Source organism: Candoia aspera, chromosome 4, assembly GCF_035149785.1.
Source record: "Candoia aspera isolate rCanAsp1 chromosome 4, rCanAsp1.hap2, whole genome shotgun sequence".
Lineage (NCBI taxonomy): Eukaryota > Metazoa > Chordata > Lepidosauria > Squamata > Boidae > Candoia > Candoia aspera.
The window spans coordinates 107,608,135-107,628,710 of NC_086156.1; the positions used below are offsets into that span (position 1 = coordinate 107,608,135).

General features: G+C 43.9%; 1 protein-coding gene across 1 annotated transcript; it reads left to right on the plus strand.

Annotated features, from left to right (window-relative positions):
• The first annotated feature begins 1,561 nt into the window (after nt 1-1,561).
• LOC134496958 (vomeronasal type-2 receptor 26-like) lies at nt 1,562-12,520 on the plus strand. The gene is made up of 5 exons (XM_063302673.1): nt 1,562-1,782; nt 6,604-6,895; nt 7,737-8,591; nt 10,754-10,880; nt 11,625-12,520. Exons 1-5 carry the CDS (start codon nt 1,562-1,564, stop codon nt 12,518-12,520), a joined length of 2,391 nt encoding a protein of 796 aa, XP_063158743.1.
• Nucleotides 12,521-20,576: the final 8,056 nt, after the last annotated feature.

Consider the following 20,576-nt stretch of genomic DNA (forward strand, 5'->3'; position numbering starts at 1 on the left):
TCAAATCTCCAGGGAACTCCTTCAAAAGAAATTCAGTGACAACAGAGAAAAATCAACCCTGAATAACAGTCAGATGAGCTCATGACAGCTGTAGATATATTGTCAGATTATTTCAAGAAGGGTTGAAGTGCATATAAAATGAGACTTCCAACCATCTTCCCTTCACTACAACTGGGTGGGCTAAGAAGTTATGAGCCCTTTGAAGTTCATTTGGAATGAATTGTCAGCCATCATAATGCTTCATCTCAGATGCTATATGTCCTCTTTCCATTTATTTCCTTTAATACTGCTTGTAACCCTCTGAATGGCTTACAAATGGCAGATACAGTAATCAGACTAAAATACACATCATAGCTACAAGACTAACCATGAACCGTATTGTGATCCTAGCCATCACAAAAATGAAGTGGGGGAATCCGCAGTGGAGAAGTTAGAAACTCTTCTTAGGTATGCTTCTGAAATGGGTATGTCTGAAGTCTGAAGATTAGGGGGCAGTTGGATTGAGACCTGTCCATTTCATGTTGCACAGGAATCCTATCAAGCTCCTAGTAATCACGTTATCACCAAGAACACTGGATTCTCACAAGTTTATGAATCAGATATATTGAAAAGGCCCTCTGGAGAAGGCTCTGATGCTGGGAAATGTGGAAGGACAGAGAAGAAGAGGACAACCAGCAGCACGGGGGATGGACTCTAGGACAGTGGTGGTGAGTGCAGCATTGGGAGACCTGAAAGAACAAGTTGGGGACAGATTGTCATACAAAAAGTCTATCTATGTGATGGCTAGGAGTTGAGAATGACTTGATGACACATAATCAATCAATCAATCAATAATAAAGAGGGAAAAGGGGTTAGTTTATAAAATTTTTGCAATTGGGTATGTTTAATTTAGCTCCCCACTGATCTCCTTTTTAGGGTGGGAATTCCCTGATTTTCTTGCTAACTGACATTTTATGCAGTGGAGAAGTTAAATTACAGGGGCCAATAGATTTGTTAGTTTGTTGCCAAACTTTGGCCCATGTTGAAAGCTGTGCAAACTTCACCTCTTACAACACCTTCTTTGATGTTAATGTTCATTTTTGAAAGTTTTATTTTCAGTTTTCCATGTCTTGTTAAAGGCAGTTATAAACCTGCTGGTGGAAGACTATGAGAGTCAACTGTAGAGACCTGATCAGTCTTCCTCCTTTCCCTGCCCTGCCCTGCCCTTAATTTCCTTCCTTCCTTCCTGCCTCTTTTCTCTTTTCTTTTTTCTTTTCTTTCTTGAGACTCATAGATCAACAACATTACACTGGAGTTTCTCTACTCTATAATTCTAAACTCAAGGACAATAACTTCTACAACTCCCTAGAGAATCCAAACACTTAAAGCAAAACATTGAACCAAGACTAATAACTGCTATTAAAATCCATTCTGTCCTAAGACAGAGACAGACAATATTTTATCTGCTTGGTTAAATTTATTTTTACAGACAGACATCCAACTGTTTATTCAAGCCAGCATGTCCAACTCAACAGGATAGGTATATGTGACAGGAAACCTTGAAGAAAGGTCTTTCTTCAAGATGGTGATGTTTGTGGCAACAATACTAGTGATGCTGGTGTTTGAAGAAGTTTGTAGCAGTTCTCCTGTGAAATGCCCTACAAGTCTCCCTCTTTCTATTCTTCACAAGGATTATCAAACTGGTGACTTTATCATTGGAGCCATTCTCTCTCAGATCTACCTGTTCTCTACTCCAGCAACCTTTGAAATAAATCCCGCTTTTGATGTGTTTGACAATATCATGTAAGCCCTTTCAGGATTTCCCTTGTTTTGTGACCACATTGCATCTCCTGGCAAGCCCCTGCCTAATGCTCAAGTGATGTTCTTCCCAATGAATTAATGGGGGGCCATCATTGCATCATTGTCTCTCATCGTATGCCTAGTGTAAAGATGAGAACACTTCTAACTAAACCATACTGAGACTTCAGAGACTCATTGAAACACAGAGTATGGGGAGCAATTATGTATCAAAATCCCCTTCTGATTTTTATGTCATGCAAGTCCTAGGAGAATTTAACAGGAACAATGGAGCAACTGCTCCCTTCTTGAAGAAAGTCCCATTGAATCCTGGTTTGCAAGTGATTGGAGTAAACAGCATTCATTCAGAACATTTTAAGAAGCTCAGAGTTAATCCCAAGAGCAGACGGATTCACTGAGATAGAGTTTTCCTGTTTTTTTTTAAAATAATACTAATCCAGCATTAAATACTTATGTATCTATTCATTGAAACGTGCATATATCTTTTCCTTTGTTCTAGCTATTAACATAGTTAAATCAAACTTGTAATCCTCATTCTACCATGTTATGATTTAGCAAAGATTTACACTGACTTTTAAGGTATTAATAACTGAGGGAGTATTTAGCAGTGGGGATTTACCTAATACTGGTAAAAGTTTCTTTTGCATCCAAGTATCCCTATTTCAACCAGCTTGCTATCCTTTGGCATTTTCAAATTTCTTGACTCTTTTGCACTCAGAGCTTTTTGCAAAGGGGTTCATGTATGAATCCTTTCTTAAAAGGCTTGTAACAGAAGGGCACCTCCAGTCCTTTCATAGTCTTCTCTGTTCCAGCACCGGCAAAGTAAATATTAGTCACTTTAATATTCAAATATTCAGTCTGTTACAGAACACAGAAGCTTAATTCAAGTATTTACTAAGGAGGCCTGAACACTGAAAGAATCAGGAACAGATGGCCATGCTCAGAAGAGTTACCCAGAAGGAATGGCTGACCAAGGGAACAATTAGAAGTTAAGGCATCTTCTTATTAAGAACACCATAGCAGATTTAACTGGATGGAAAAAGGTGTCAGGGAGAATTGCCAACCTTGAGATGAATTTTATTTTACCATTGACTCCAATACATTTAAATAACAGGAGATTAGGTGACTACCTCTTTACACCAATAAACTATCTGTGGTCTAAGAGCAGGATTAAATTCAAGGTTGTACAGGATTCAAAAGAGCAAGGTGGATTAACACTTCCAAACATTAAATTGTATTACGATGCTTGTTGCACATGGATCGCAGATTGGATGGTATTCCTTTATGGCTTGCTTGCATCTATGGAAGAGGTGAAGCATTTATTATTATTATTATTATTATTATTATTATTATTATTATTTTTGTTGTTTATTCGTTTAGTATCTTCCGACTCTTCGTGACTTCATGGACCAGCCCACGCCAGAGCTTCCTGTCGGTCGTCAACACCCCCAGCTCCCTCAGGGACGAGTCTGTCACCTCTAGAATATCATCCATCCATCTTGCCCTTGGTTGGCCCCTCTTCCTTTTGCCCTCCACTCTCCCTAGCATCAGCATGTTCTCCAGGGTGTCCTGTCTTCTCATTATGTGGCCAAAGTATTTCAGTTTTGCCTTTAATATCATTCCCTCAAGTGAGCAGTCTGGCTTGATTTCCTGGAGGATGGACTGGTTGGATCTTCTTGCAGTCCAAGGAACTCTCAGAATTTTCCTCCAACACCACAGTTCAAAAGCATCGATCTTCCTTCTCTCAGCCTTCCTTATGGTCCAGCTCTTGCAGCCATATGTTACTACAGGGAACACCATTGCTTTAACTATGCGGACCTTTGTTGTCAGTGTGATATCTCTGCTCTTAACTATTTTACTGAGATTGGTCATTGCTCTTCTCCCAAGGATTAAGCGTCTTCTGATTTCCTGACTGCAGTCAGCATCTGCAGTAATCTTTGCACCTAGGAATAAAAAGTCTTTCACTGCTTCTACATTTTCTCCCTCTATTTGCCAGTTATCGATCAAGCTGGTTGCCATAATCTTGGTTTTTTTGAGGTTTAGTTGCAAGCCAGCTTTTGCACTTTCTTCTTTCACCTTCATCATAAGGCTCCTCAGTTCCTCTTCACTTTCAGCCATCAAAGTGGTATCATCTGCATATCTGAGATTGTTAAGGTATTATTATTATTATTATTATTATTATTATTATTATTATTATTACTATTTTATTATAAATATCTATTATTTTTTTCTTAATATGGTACAGAATACAGACACAAAGACTGTATTTGTTTTTCCCAAACTCTTTTATGGTAGCAAATTTAACTCCTATCTTATTCTACTATCTATCTCTATCCTTATTTCTATCTCTAGTTCTTATTCCTGTGTTTGTAGCACTATGTTTTTCCTATCTTAACTGTTTCTGAGCTCTTTACATCTTTCCTTTCCCCCCAGATCTTCAGAGCCTGTAGACAGTCGGTCCATTTTGCCTGTGAAAAGACTTTTTCACTGGTTTATAGGCTTGTGAATGGGCTTTTCTCTCTCCCTGCCCAGCAATCACAGTCCTCTCTGTCTGGAGCTGGTTTTTAGAGGGCTGCACCTGGGCTGCTGTTCACAGTGAGCTTGGCTTGGTTCACGGAGGTAAAGGTTTCCCTTGACATTCAGTCCAGTCGTGTCCGACTCTAGGGGGCGGTGCTCATCTCCGCTTCAAAGCCGAAGAGCCGGCGTTTGTCCGTAGACACTTCCATGGTCATGTGGCCGGCATGACTCAATGGAATGCCGTTACCTGCCCGCCCAAGCGGTACCTATTAATCTACTCACATTTGCATGTTTTCGAACTGCTAGGTTGGCAGGAGCTGGGACTAGCAACAGGGAGCTCACCCCCTCACACAGATTCGACCCGCCGACCTTCTGATTGGCAAGCTCAGCAGCTCAGTGGTTTAACCTACACTGCCACTGTGTCCCTACGCAGACTCTAGTTGGACTCTTTTCCTTCCCATCTCTCAGCTCTGCCCCTCAGCTGGCCTTGCAGCTCCAAGGACTGATGTTTTCTCTTGCTGCCTGAAGATCACAGCTGGGGTCCTTGCCTTTGGGTTGGAGGTCTTTTTCTTTCCATGTCTCTGCTGCCTTCCTAGCTTAACTCCTTTCTTGACACACCCACACCCATGCTTCCCAGTGTTGCCAGATGCCCAATTTTTTTTAGCCCAACAGGCCCTTAAAAGTAGCTCAAAAGTAACCCCCAAATCCACAAGCTGCAAATGCCCACAACTTCCTGCAACTGATCTCCAAACTTCCTTACTGTCAGGCCCAGCCCAGCCAAAAGAAGAAGAGTCAGTCCATTCAAACTCCAGTTCTTTATTTGCTCACACCGTATTGACGGAATTTTGCCAGACTAAAGTGATTCTACCTAACCTAAGGGGAAATAACGAGGGAGACTCTAGGGAGGGGCTATCCTGAATCTCTTAATTTTCCCACCATTGCCTCCTGTGCTGGGCCTCTGCTTACCTCCTTGGAATGTGCTCCCTCCTTCCTTAGAACCAGAAGCGCTGCTGAGACCCATCACACTAACCCGCCAACCTCCGAAATTGGGTTGGCCTGCCATAGCACACATGGACACTGGGCAGGGGTGGGGATTGTGTGTGCACCTGCAAGGAGGGAGGCTTGCAAAGTGCCAGCTGAGGAGGGCGGTTTGGAAATGCAGCAGTGGTGGGGAAGCAGGCAGTGCTGTGCTGCTCAGCCAGAGCCACGGCAGAAGAGGAGGAAAGAGAGGATGCCACGTGCTCCCTTTGTGTGTCAATAAAGGGTAAGAGAGGCAGATCCAAGAGGGGAGCTAGCTTGCGGGATGCCCCTCAGTGGCTGGCTGGGGTCCAATGCCCCCTAAATAGCCCCCTCCCCCAGCACAAAATTGCAGGAGAGGTAGAGAAAGGGAAGCAGCTCTCTGCATAGTTTGAAAGCCTTCCCAAGTTTCTGCGAGAGTAAAAAGAGGATTTCAAAGAGGCCCTGTAAACACAGCTGGCGCACCTACCCTGCCCCATCCTTGAGGCTATCACCCCAACAATTGCCCAAAAAACCTACAACCTTCAAAAGCCAAAAACTTCCTACAACTGATTTCTAAAACTAGCCCAATTGGGTGGGAAAACCACCAGGCTCACAACACTCAAAATCTACCATAAAGGAGAAGGTGGGGCTGTCTGAACCTTCCTTGCCAGGCAGCAACAAATTTCTTAATCCCAGGAAGGAAAAACAGCCTGCTCACTCCAGCTGGTGAGTTCACGCTTCCACAGCTTGGTTGCATCCGTGTAAGGGGCAAAGCTTACAGGTGGTTTGAATAAATATCTCTAGATGAAGAAAACGAGAAACAAATAATATATGACATCAAGTAAGAATAATGAGCAATGTACTGAATATTTCGAATGAACACAGAAGTAATAATTTGTACAGATCTCTCCACTCTTGTATTATTAATATTAAATATTTATTCTTAGAAAGAAGAACGCTCCAAGGCATTGAAAAAAAAATCCAAGAAAAGTGCCAGTTTGCTCTAGTGGATAGAAACCAGGAGACTGAGAGGTCCAGTCCCATCTTAGGCAGGAAAGGCAGCTGGGTGACCTTAGGACAGTCACTCTCTCTCAGCACAAATCAACTCACAGGGTTGCTGTGAGGATGTTGGAGTATTAGGTATGTTCCTTGCATAGAGTTATTTATAAATTGGTAATAATGAAGATGGGATGAAAAAAAACAGAAAAATCAAAATTGTTCCATTGAGAGACAGTGATTTCTTCAGAATGCAAGATCTAATTATTAGTAAGGTGATTTTTGTCATTGCAGTGTAATAACGCAGAACTACCAGCATATGCTAGCCTTGCAATTTGCTATAGAGACCATTAATGAAAGTCCAAGGATCTTACCTAATGCCACGCTGGGGTTTCATGTGTTGAACAGCAATTTCAAGGCCAAATGGATGTATCTTGCCTCACTGGAACTTCTTTCCACACGGGGCAAGTTTATCCCTAACTACAAATGTGATGTGCAAACTAATATAGCAGCGGTTATTGGGGGACCAAATGCTGATGTGTGTCCTTTCATGGCAACCATTTTGTGCATCTACAAGATTCCACAGGTGAGTTGTCCTCATGCAATACCATTAAGCAAGCGACACTTTTGAGATATGACTTTGATTCCATTAGGAAGATAGGATGAAGTATAGGGACAGGTCCTGCTTCAAGAACAAGTTCTGTTCAAGGGACAGCTTTCTCGATTTACTGCTGATACAAGGTTATGAGCCAAAAGAATGAAGAAATCATTCTTGGTTCTCCTTAGCAATAGAAGTATGACTGAGAGCTGGGTAACCCATATCTCACATGCCACTGAGTTCCAATTTTCTGACTTACGTAACGTCAATTGAAAAGGAAATTGTGTGTGTGGCATTTTAGAGACTGCACTCCCAGACAGTACAATACATCTGTAAGAGTCAAGGAAACCTACACACTTCTAAGGGAGAACAAAGCAGAATATTCTGGCCGTGGTCCCATTATCCTGTGGTTCTCAGAGATGGATGCAGGGTCTGTCCAGGAATAGGTGTCCACTACTGCTCTAGGCACAGATTCACATATGAAAAGTTGGTTCAAGCTTTCAAATAGCACAACATTTTACACACCCAATGGAAATCGGTGGGAGAGAATTTCAGTCCTTCTATTCCTAGGGAAGTGTTATATATATGGATTAATATGAGATTACTTGGGGTTTGTGTCACTGATAATCTACTGAGAAAAGTTCCTTCTGTTTATTTCTGCGTAGGTAAATCTGTGGTCATTACATTCACAGACCCCCCAAATTATCACTGAATTTCAATACAGTCTGCACTGAAAAACCGTTACTGCTTGGGAACATGCCTAGGAATTCAGAAATGGTGAAAGTACTGAAATTAATTACATTTTTTTACTCTTGGCTGTATTCTTTAGTTGGCATATGGGTCCTCGCCAATGATGAATGACATAGAGCAAAGAGTTTTCCTTCGCCAGATATTTCCAGACATCGAACAACAATATAAGGGGATTCTCCAGCTGCTGCTCTATTTCCAGTGGACGTGGATTGGAGTGATTTTAATTGATGATGACAGCGGGGAGAGATTTGCCCAAAGTGAGCTGCCCATGTTTGCCCAGGGCGGTATCTGCTATGACTTCATAGAAACATTTCCACAAATGAAGTTTTCAACTGAAATCTCTGAAATGGTGGTGGAGGGAGAGAAAACTACAAGAATCATTATGGGAGGAACTGCTAATGTGGTACTTGTACATGGTGAAATTCAAACTATGGTGGTTTTAAGGGTAATGGTCCAGATGTTTCAATTTGAGGAGATCCTAGTGAAGTCAATAGTATGGATTTTCATAGCCCAGATGGATTTCACATCAATGTCTTTTCAACGAGGCTGGCCAATTGACTTCATCCACGGTGCACTCTCTTTTGCAGTTCACAGTGAGGAAGTGCTGGGATTCCATCAGTTCCTTCAGCACAGGAAGCTCACACATAAAGAGGAAGGTGGTTTTTCGAGGGATTTCTGGGAAGAGGCATTTCAGTGTTCTTTCTCTAATGCTACTGGAGAAACAATGGCAGAAGAAATCTGCACTGGAGAGGAGAACTTGGAGCAGCTTCCTGGGTCGATTTTTGAAATGAGCATGACCAGCCACAGCTACAGCATCTATAATGCTGTCCATGTAGTGGCAGAAGCTTTGCATGCTATGCACTCACCTACAATGAAGAAACGAACAGGACAAGATAAGCAGAGACGGCGGCTTGTCAAGCAACAACCTTGGCAGGTAGTTTCCTGAGATCAATAATGCAGAAGATCTCATGTACACAGAGTTTTTCGAACTCCAGCAATGGTACCCAGTGGTTCAAATTCTGACATCACTTCAGAATTTTGACATTCAGATAATAGGTGTGGCATAATGATGATCAGCTTCATTTCTTTTATGCTTTCCTTTTAAGATTTTTCTTTTCTTTTTACTTCATTTGATGGTCTGACAAGGTCGATGAACAGGGAAGCCTTGCATAAAGTTGCTCATCTGCTAGCAAACCACTGAATATTGATATGTTTCCTTTTTCAGAAAATATTGTGATGGAATGTGTGGGCAAAATGTGTGGGGAACAGACGGAAGAGATGCTGCCAAGGGAATGATCAGAAAAAAAGAAAGGGATTCCGAGAGAGGGTAACGGTCTAAAGGAGAAACTTTGGAAAGACCCTCCCTGAACACTCAAGTGATAAATAGGGAGGGTGGGAGATTTTTACTTTCGGACTTGAAAGATTCTGTTACAATAAAGTTGAGTTAGTTCATCTTGCCATTTGTCCTGTCTGGTTTACCTGGAAGGGCTGGCAAGAGTCTTACAAGGCTGAAAGTACAATCTCCTGTCCTCCCTATTTATCAATAGAGTATTCAGGGCAGGTCTCTCCTAAGTTCATTCTTTAGACCGTTACCCTCTCGGGGACCCCCTTTCCTTTTATCTGATTGCTCCTTAGCAGCTTCTCTTCCCTCTCTTCCCCAGCGTCGCCCTCACATTCCATCACAAATATTGAGTTAACTCAAGAAGAGCTTATTCCTTTTTATTTTACTTGTGAAATGTTTACTGCAACCTAACTGGATGGAAAAGGTTATGATCAACGTTATATAAATATTTCATTGTTCCTGCCAGTGAAGGAACATGCATTCTCCTAGAAAGCAATGGAGAAAAGTATTCTAGAGATTCTGTTACTATTTCTGTACCCAGATTAGGAAATTCAATTTGCTTAAAGTAAGCAACCCAGCCTGGAAATAATTCCATATAATCCAGTACAACAATCACTGCAACGAAAATTTGCATTGTCTACATCAACAGTGGTAGAATCTCCAAAAGGAAGACTGTAAAGAACAAATTGAAATTGGCTGTTTAATCCTGTATGCCAGACTACATCTTTTACAGAGAGAAAGTCTTTGACTTTCAATTTGTTTTCAAATGTATTTATTTAGTAGGATGCTGATGATGAGGATGATGATTTGTTGACCTCATTTTCATGTAGCTTCACCACTACTTGAGAAGCGTTTCATTTAACAACAGTGTTGGCGAAATGCTTTCATTTAATTCAAAAGGGGAACTAATAGCAGGATTTGATATTATGAATTGGATCACATTTCCAAATCAGTCCTTCGGTAGAGTCAAAGTTGGAAGAATGAGACCACAGAATGACCCTGGCAAAGTATTCACCATTTCTGAAGATGCAATCAAATGGCCCAGGGCTTTCAACCAGGTAGAGCTCATATTAAGTTGTTTATATCTGCACATGTGAAATGTCCCATTTCTTCCCATTCTACCATTTTAAAATTCTTTTTCATCTTCTTAATTTAATTTCATTATAACACAATCTGCCTAGAACAGGCTGATGTTTGCTCACATTTATGTGCTTTGTCAAAGATTTGCTGGAGTACAAAGGGAAAAATTGGGGATCAACAATATTTGGGGCATTTCTCTATTGAAAGAACACAATTAATAGCCAGATGCAACTACCCTTCAAGTTTGGCAAAGTCACCTTATGTGGATTATTATACAACTCAGTGAAATTTCAGCAATAAGGCAATCCATTTGTTGTTGTTGTTTTGTGTTGTTATTGTTGTTGTTGTTGTTGTTGTTCCAACCTAGGAATCTGCTAAGGTACTGATCTGAAGGGGAAAATGAGGTCACATCTCTGGGTTACTTATTAAATCAAATACACCTCTTTTGGGAGGAATATCCAACTTCCTCAAGGGGTTGTTGACAATTGTGATGTATGCACTCACCTGTGCTCATCACTTCATCAGCTGTTTGAATTTCTTTCATTGCACAGCTCTATCCCAGACCTCGGAAAATTAATATTTTTTCTAAAGAACGCCTGTATAAACTGGAGATAGATAATAGAAACCTCTGTTTCAGGAAGGATAAAAGTTTCTCCTCCCATATTTCTGGACAGGTAAACCCTCTTTCTCTGTGCAATGCCCATTGCAATCCTGGTTACAGGCAGACAAAGATTGAAGGGAAACCGTTTTGCTGCTACAGTTGCCATCGCTGCCCAGAGGGGAAGATTTCTCATATAAAGAGTAAGAATTCTTGTATAAAAATGTACTCATGCACAACCTGTGAGCTTTGTATCTTTCCCAAAATCTTGAGGCATCATTAAAAGTGGTGATCGAAAACTCAGTCTTTGGGAGGTCATGGAGTTTGAAGAGCAAATTATGGGTCTTACTTTCTTTTCACTTTCACTATATTCACATGTTCTCATACTGTTTAGAAAGAGTCACGAAGTGCCTGTGGGAGAGGGCAAAAGTCAGAAAGTGCACTATGATGTCTTGATACATCTTATATACTCACACCAGACATTGGGACCCAAAGATTTAAGGCTGGAGTTACACTCATGTTTCTGTGATTATTTGGGTGACTGTGGGGCAAGTTTACTTTGTACCCACCTTGGTAGTTAAATCCAGCAACACTACAGAACAACAATTAAAAGAAAAAGAAAAAAAAATAGATATAGTGTAATGAAATGTAGAATCTGGATTGATTGTATCTTTTTATCATGACATAAAGAAACAAAACAATTAGCAAAAGTATTTTAGGTACTTAAATGAAAAGGAGAAAGAACAGCAGTATTTGGTGATAGCCACGGATAATGATTTATTCAGGTTCTTCTAAATGTCATCCTGTGGTCTTTATTATTGCTTTTCATTGTCTCATTTCCTTTTCACAACTGAGACTTCCATATATAAATGTATTGTATACTTACTATGCGTACAGCTGTTGTGTATTAAATAGGTTCTTCTTCCTTTAAAAAAAAAAAAAAAAAGACTTGGATGACTGTTTTCTATGTCCAGAGGACCAGCATCCCAACAGGGACCAGAATGTGTGTCTACCAAAAGAGATCAGCTTCCTGAAATTCGAAGAACCTTTGGGAATCACGCTCACACTTTTTGCCCTTTTTTTAACGTTCCTCACAACTTTGGTGCTTCATCTCTTCATTAAACACAGGGAGACTCCAATAGTCAAAGCCAACAACCGGAACCTCAGCTATGTTCTCCTCCTTTCCCTCTTGCTTTCTTTCCTGAGCACTTTGCTCTTCATCGGACAACCCACAAAGCTTATGTGCCTTCTTCGACAAACAGCTTTCGGCATCATCTTCTCTGTAGCCATTTCCTCAGTTTTGGCCAAGACCATCATTGTGGTCCTCGCTTTCATGGCCACTACACGAGGAGCTGGGATGAGAAAATGGTCTGGGAAACACCTGGCCAGCTCCATTGTTCTTTCCTGCTCCTTTATTCAAGCCTTGATTTACAGTGTGTGGTTGGTAACCACTCCACCCTTTCCAGATGTTGACATGTACTCCCTGACTGAAGAAATTATCCTGGAGTGTAATGAAGGATCGGTCACCCTGTTTTACAGTGTCCTGGGCTTTCTGGGCTTTCTGGCTACCATCAGCTTCATGGTGGCCTTCCTGGCCAGGAACCTGCCTGACAGTTTCAATGAAGCCAAGTTTATCACCTTCAGCATGTTGGTCTTCTGCAGTGTCTGGGTGTCCTTTGTTCCAACATATTTAAGCACCAAGGGCAAATACATCGTGGCCGTGGAGATCTTTTCCATCCTGGCATCCAGTGCTAGCTTATTGTTCTGCATCTTTTCCCCCAAAATTTATATTCTTGTACTGAGGCCTGAACTGAACAACAGGAAACACCTAAGGAGAAAATAAGATTAAAAATGACCTTAGTGTGTACCTTACCCCAAAGGAGTCTGTTAGATCCTGAAGACAGGTCCCATTGCTATAAGCACTAGAAATAGGATCATGCTTCAGGAGAAAGACCTTTGAAAGCCTTGGGACTTTGCATTTTGGGGGTGTTGATGGCAATCTTTTATTATGGATGTTTTATTATTTCTGGTTATGCATGGGTTATTGTAAGATTCCAATTCTAAAACCCTTCTACACCAAGCTGAATGGTGAGATTTGGAGTTCAGGTAGGTAGATACCCATCTCTAGATGTCTTTGATGTACCCCACTGTTATGTTTAGAGTATAGAGTTTTGGCATAGTTAGGTAGTTTTAGTATGTATTTATCATGAATTGATAAAAGAAAGAGAAAAAAAACTGCCTAGAGTATCAACGCCTGGTAAGAAAGGCATTCTTAACTACATTTGATGGCAACCTGGTGTTTTTCTTCAGATGGCATTTAACACCTTGGAGAGGAATGTCCCTGTGTGACAGACAGCCTCTGATAGAAAGGATTTAGTCAGGGTTCCTTCCCTTAAACAATGTCATCTTGTAAGCTTTCTCATTGGCATTAACCTCTAAGATAGAGTTGGCCCTGACACTGCAGCTCTTTAAAAAGGCTGTTTAGGCCTATCTTTTTCCTCCTTTTCCTTTTCCTCCTTTTCCACTATTCAGGATGAATAGTGTTTTCCACAGATTGATAGCCGTTTCATTGGTTTGCTTTGTTTTAGTTGTATATGCAGGTTTGTGTGTGTGTCTCTCTCTATGTGTGTGTTTTACTGAGTTCTGTACACTTCCCAGAGTCATGCTGTTGGAGTTGGGTAGCTGAAATAAATCTAATAAAGAAATAATTAAAATAAGTATTCCCAACTTCTTATTTTTCTGTGTACTCCACAGTGTCCACTTCATCTACATTCATTATTTATATGCTGAATATGTAGCATTTCACCTAGAAGTGTCATTTTTATATTATTAGTATCTATATACTATAATAAGTTGGTCAAATTCATTGGCTACTTATTCATGCCAGGTTCAGATAACTGGTGACACTATTTAACACTGATATGGAATAAAAGTCTAACTACTCCAGAAGTGGGGGAAAGCCCTTTAATTTGTGAACGGGGTGAAATATTATATAGCTCTTTGAAGGTACCTGCATTGGAGTTGTGAAATCAAAATATAGGACACCCCCCAAATATATATATATATATGTGTGTGTGTGTGTGTGTGTGTGTATATATATATATGTGTGTGTGTGTGTGTGTGTGTGTGTATATATATATCAAAGCTCCCTGCAGTTTTTTAAAAAATGGTGCATACTGGAGGGGACCCCACCAAAAGGATAGTGATCAACACCCCTGCAAACAAAAGAAATGCCCTGATATTTAAACATTTCAGAAAAGGGGAAGGGAAAAACAATGCATACATACATATTCATATGATGATGCAGTCATAAATGTTCATAAAATGTAGCTCTCAGAATACTTCCTGCCCTTCAACTATCTACTTCAAGCAAAGCCATTGTCTTAATGAAAGGAAACATCAAAGCGAGGGGGCGATTTAGGGTGTGAGAAAGCCAGGAGGAAGCCATCCTTCATGGATTGTCATGGTAAAGTTCTGATAAGATTTATGAAAAGTGGTGTGAGTTAGATGCTAAGCTAGCTTCACAGCTGTTCGCATATTCTTTTATGTTTTCAATTCATCTGAAAACTTATTTTCCAAAATAGAGGAGGTATCTATTTTGCTTTCTTGAGTGCTTGATTGATAGAATCAAGGAGTCTGAGCATTAGGCAGCAGCTATTTGTTAAACTCAGTCATCCTTCAAAGGTACTCAGAGCCCAACTTTACACCCAGCCAAAAAAAGCTTTGAAGGATCCAGGGAAAGAATCACAAATTGAATCACAACAGATGAAGGATGGAGAAATACTCCTGAGCCATCATGATCCATTTCCCAGTCAAGTTCATTTCTTTGATTCATTTCCTATTTTTATGGCATGATTAGAAATGGAAAAGATCTTAAAGTAGTAGTTTAAGACATAGATTTACCACATATTACCCTCCAGATACCACTAAGTCAAAATTTCAGCAGCCATTGTTCTACCAAGTTTCCAAGAAGTGATCAGGTGCTCAGACAGTTGGTTCTTTTAGATCCAGAGACAATAAACACACCAGTGAATCGAGAGATTTTAAGCTTTATTGTTAATTAAGCAAACAGATTAAACAGAATATAGTTTAGACAGATTAAACAGAAGCATAAACAGCATAATATAAAGAAAGAAAAATCAGAACATAGCAAGCAAGATGATAGCCCATCTCCCATAGGCTGTCAGGAGCCCCTTAATAAAGACAGTGGAGACACCCCAGGGTGGCTCCATTTCCACAGCACCCAGCACTCAGGTCTGTGCAGAAGCTCCCAAACTCAGAAGACAATCCTCAGGGTTTTTTTACAAAGTATGGCTCTAAAGCCTCGTGCCCTCTTTCTGGCTGGTGTACAGTCTTACAGTCTCTGGTGTCGGACTTGGGCTGGATACCTCCATACATTTTGAGGAGCTTCCGGGACTTCACATTGGCAGCCCCCATGTCCTTCTTTAGCAGCAGGGGATCTGATGACTGTCAGGGCATACATTTTATTGGCATGGATCTTGTTCTCCCACTTACCTGGCTCTTCAGGATCTGTCTTATCCTTTGGTGGTGATTGGATATTGCTGACTTCCATGCCTCCTCATTGTGGTTCCCATGTGACTGTGGGATACCAAGGAATGCACATGAAAAGGAATGCAAGGGCACTGGCAGACCATAGGTTGCTTGCAGCCAGGAGCCTCAAGTGAACTATGCAGACACCCAGTGTCTTCCCCATTGTATGCCTGCTAATCCTATTGTAATCCCTCTCTCCAATCTCTTCACACTGCGAGGGGGGAGGAAAAAGCTTGGTCGGACACAGGGAGATTACGTACAGAGACTGCTTGGCTTTCCTTCTTCCTTTGTTTTGTTTTGTTTTTCTTTTCACCCCTCTTGCAGAGTGGAGAGGTTGATTAAAGAAGTGGGGCGGGTGGGAATGTGTAACAAGCAGCATCTTATGACAAGGCAGCATTAAAACCCTAGTCTGTTTCTGTTCTCCATTTCTTCATGAAGACAAAAAGAGGAGGAAAAAGGAAATGGTAGGGAATAGAGGGTAGTAATAGAGTATAACATGGTAGGGGTAGGAATTACGTAGGAATTATGTAGGTATAGAAAGGGGTGAGGCAGGCCCCTTCACTCCCGGCCTTCCAGAAGAAGTTGAAGACCTGGCTCTGCTGCCTCGCCTGGGATGGGAAGGGCAATAGTTCCTCCCCACTGAACCAGATGTCATTGCTACTCAGATTTTATACTTACATTATTTCTATTTCTATTTGGCTGATTCTACTGTATTTCATATGTATCAGGCTCTGCCTGCTACCCAGTAAAACCACAGACACTAGTGTAGGCTTAGGTTCTGGTTTTATTTGAGTATAGAATGCATGCCCTTAGAAAAGCTGAGAGTGAGTGGAGCACGCCGGAATGGGATTTAAATATCCCGCGCCGGTCAGCGCTCCACCCCTTCTTACTCCGGGTGCGCCCTGAGCCCCGTTGGTTCCGTTGCCAGTAGGTGAGGGGTCATGGAGCCCCTCATGTGCCTCGGGCATTTCCTTGACTGTTTTCCCGGCTGGTGATGGCTCATTGCCGGGCAATCAGGTTAGTGATCTTTTTGAGAGCTCGGGCGTGCCTCGTGGTCTGGTCAATTACCTTCTTTGCAACATTGTATCTCTCTCTTCTGCGCCTCTGGCTAGAGTTGATACTTTGTTGCCAACACCTGTTGCTCTCTTTTGTTAGCTAGTTGCCTTTTCCCTTAATCCGCCCGGTACCCATTTCTCTGTATTGTTATGTGAGCCGTTGCGATGTCACAAGCATCGCAACAGTGATCATGACATACTGCCCCCCTTCGGGAAGGTTAAGCCACAGGTTTGGAGGGGTAGGTGGTGTGGAAGGTGTGGATCAGGTCGGGAGCCTGGACATCACAGGCAGTGACCCACTCAGGGTGTGGAAAGTGTTTCCACTTTACAAGGTATTGGAGGGAGCCCCGCCGCTTGTGGGAGTCAAGCACCTCCTTTACTTCAAAGTGTTGCTGCCCATCTATCATCACTGGTGGGGGGGGGGCGTGCGTGGGTGCCACCGGGAGGGATCACTTGCTGGCTTGAGTAAGCTGCAGTGAAATACTGGGTGCAGTCTCTTTAGATTATGGGGCAGGTCCAAGCGCACCATGACTGGGTTCACGATTTGTGTCACCTGGAATGGTCCAATAAACTTGGGGGCCAGCTTCTTTGACAATTGCAGCGATTTTATGAATCTGGTGGATAGATAGACCATGTACCCCACCTGAAATGTTGGTTGCTGGTGCCGGTGTTTGTCCGCTTGTGATTTGTATGCTGTTTGTGCCTCTTTAAGTGCGTCCTTGATGACCGGCCAGGAATCTGCGATTTTCTCACCCCAATCACAGGCGGCCACTGTTGGGGACCGAGGCTGAAGTAGTTCAGGAATGGGGACGAACTCCCGACCCGACACCACCCCAAAGGGTTTTTTTTCCGGTGCTTTGGTGTATCGTGTTGTTGTATGTGACCTCTGCAAATGGGAGGAGGTCTACCCAGTCGTCTTGGTGATAGTTTATGTAGGAGCAGAGGAATTGCTCCAGTGTGGCATTAAGGATCTCTGTGGATCCGTCCATCTGGGGATGTCAGGAGGTTGACAGGGCTTGCTGGGTACCTATCAGTTTGAAAAAAGCCCACCAAAACCTCAAGGTAAATTGTGTGCCCCTATCAGTCACCAAGTGGAAGGGGCATCCGTGTAGGCAGTACACGTGGACTAGGAACAGTTTCACCAGCTGTTGGGCTGACGGGATCGAGGCGCAGAGGATGAAATGCGCTTGTTTTGAAAAGTAGTCTCTTACCACCCAAATGACTGTTTTCTTTTGGCTGGGCGGTAAGTCGACTATGAAGTCCATTGAGATTTCATCCCAAGGGTGGGAGGGTTTAGCTACGGGTTGCAGCAGCCCCTGGGGTTTGCCAGCTGGCCGCTTGGCCATAGTGCACCCTGGGCAGGATGCCACATACATCTTGACGTCCTTCCTCAGCGAGGGCCACCAAAACTGTCTCTGAGTCAGGTGAAGGGTTTTCAGGAACCCGAAGTGGCCAGCCTGTTTGCTGTCATGCAATCTGTTGAGGATCGCCTGCCATTGTGATTCGGGTACATATAGCCTTCCCTCCGGCCATGCGAGGTCCTGGTCCATGGTGACCTTGTTGGGGTTGGCGAGGAGCCAGGGGTCAGATTTCAATGCCGTTATGAAATCTGCCTGTAGCCCCCTTGGTAGTAGAGGTTGCCTGCATCTAGGGGCGGGTTGCATCGTAGCTGTTTGTGGGGGGGGGCAGACTGTCCCCGAGTGCGATCCCAGGTGACCACTGCCATACCCAGCTGGGAATCGGAAAGCAGTGTCCCTACAATGTCGGAGATAGGCTCCGCATCCTGGGGCAGTCGGGAGAGTGCGTCTGCCAGGAAGTTATTTTTGCCTGGTATGAACTTCAGCTGGAAGTTGAACCGGCTGAAGAACTGAGCCCATCATATTTGCTTGGGACTGAGGCGCCGGGGCGTACGGAGCGCCTCGAGGTTGTGGTGGTCTGTCCAGACCTCAAACGGGCAAGTCGTCCCTTCCAAAAGTTGACGCCAAGCCTCCAGCGCTGCTTTAACTGCAAATGCTTCCTTTTCCCATACATGCCAGCACCTCTCTGTCTCCGAGAAATTCCTCGAGAGGTAGGCGCATGGCTTCAGGATTCCCGCAGAATCCTTTTGCAGCAGGATGGTGCCTACAGAGAAGTCAGAGGCATCCACCTGCACCACAAAAGGTCATTCGGGGTCCGGGTGAGCTAGGATTGGCTCCGCTGTGAACAGCGCTTTTAGCCTGTCAAATGCGGTTTGACAGGCAGGAGTCCAATTAAGTACGGCCCCCGGGTTTTTTACCTTGCGCGTCTCCCTGATGCCCTTGGTCTTGAGCAAATCAGTTAAGGGTAGGGCGATTTCCACGATCCCCCTTGTGAAGGACCTATAGAAATCCGCAGACCCGAGGAAGCTTTGAAGCTGGTGCCTGGTGCGTGGGCGTTCCCAGCTCAAAACTGCCTGGACCTTCATGAGGTCTATTTCTACGCCTTTGTCAGAGATTCTGTACCCTAGGTAGTCCAAGCACAATTTGTGGAATTCACACTTGGACATCTTAGCGTAGAGTTTGGCTTTCCCTAGCTTAGTGAGGACTTGCCTCACCAACCTCTCGTGTTCCGTCTTCATACTTGTGTAGATGAGGACATCATCCAGGTAAACCAGTACGCCCTAGAATAGGTGTCCATGCAGTACCTCATTGATGAGTTGCATGAAGACCCCCGGGGCCCCCGCAAGACTGAATGGCAGTACCTTGTATTGGAAGGAGCCCAAGGGGCAGTTGAATGCTGTTTTCCACTCGTCCCCCTCCCTGATGCGGATTCTGTAATACGCCTTGCGGAAGTTAAGTTTGGAAAACTCCCTTCCCTTTGACAGGTGTGCTAGCATGTCCTTTACGAGGGGCAGGGGGTATTTGTTGGATAGGGAAGCGGAATTTAATCCATGGTAATCGGTGCATAGTCTCAGGGTGCCATCCTTCTTTTCCCGAAATAGGACGGGTGCTCCAACTGGCGAGTTTGCTGATTCTATGAAGCCCCTGGAGAGGTTTTTATCCAAGAATTCCTGCAGCGCCGCTAATTCTCTCTGGGTCATGGGGTAGATCTTGCGCTTGGGTAATGGGACATCTGGCAGCAGTTCAATTGTGCAGTCCATCTTGCGGTGGGGGGGTAATTGGTCCGCCTCCTCTTCTCCAAAGACATCTGCAAAGTCTGCATATTCCTCCGGCAGTCCTTCGGGGGGGGGGGGTTCGTGGGTGTAGTCAACGACTTCTGCCCTCCCCACCATCGAAGCAGATGGTTTGTATGGTGTCGGTGCCTTGTAGACCCCGTCTTTGAACTCGATGGAGCGTGTCCTCCAGTCTATGTGTGGGTTGTTGCGTGCTAGCCAGGGGATCCCCAGCACTATTATGGGTTTCCCTATCTGGGTCACCACAAAGTTTATTGATTCCTTGTGGGTGCCCATTGTCAGGGTGACCATTCCAGTCCTCTGGGTGGCCGGTCTCCCCCCCGCTGTAGAACCGTCTTGTTGATGGAATGCCAGCAGTTTAGGGAGGGGGAAGCAAGGCAGTTTTAGTGCAGTGACAATGTCCGGGTGGATCAGATTTCTGGAGCACCCAGAATCCACCATAGCTTCGGCCGCAATGGGTCTAGGGCCGTAAGAGAACTCAATTGTCCCTGCCAGGATGGAGCAATCGTCACTCACCCTGGGGTTGTTGTGCCCCTTCTTCACCACCTGCCCAGTGGCACTGCTTAGAGCAGGTGGGGAGCATTTTCCACCGGCTGTTCTTGGGCGTCGATCACGTCCCCTGAGAGGGAGGTGTCCATGTCCTTGTCCAGGGTTGCTAATGCTCCTGTCAGCCATCTGGGGGGGGTTGGATGGCTTGTGCATTGTCTTCAGTGTGGGTCTGGGCAGGCGATCCATTGTTCTGTTTGTGAAACAGTCCGCCGCTCGGTGGCCCATTTTCCCGCACCTGGTACACTGCCCGCAGGCAAGCCTCCGTTGTTGGTCTGAGTGCCAGATTGGGCCTGACTGTGGGACTGGTCCTCTTGTGCTGGGCGGGATTTTGTCATCTGCGGTTGCGAGCAGGAACGTGCGCTGAGCATGCTCCGCTTTTCCAGCTAGTTAAATCCACCTGTGAAGGGAGGCTGGGTCATCCCTGTAGAGTGCCTATTGAAGCACCTTCCGGTTGAGGCCACACTTGAACATGTCGATCAGGGTGGCCTCAGACCATTCCGTGATTTTGCCTGTGAGGACCTTGAATTTGAGGGTGTAGTCGGCCACCGGTTTTCTTCCCTGGCGTAGCGCTTGAAGTGTGCACTTGGCCCTTT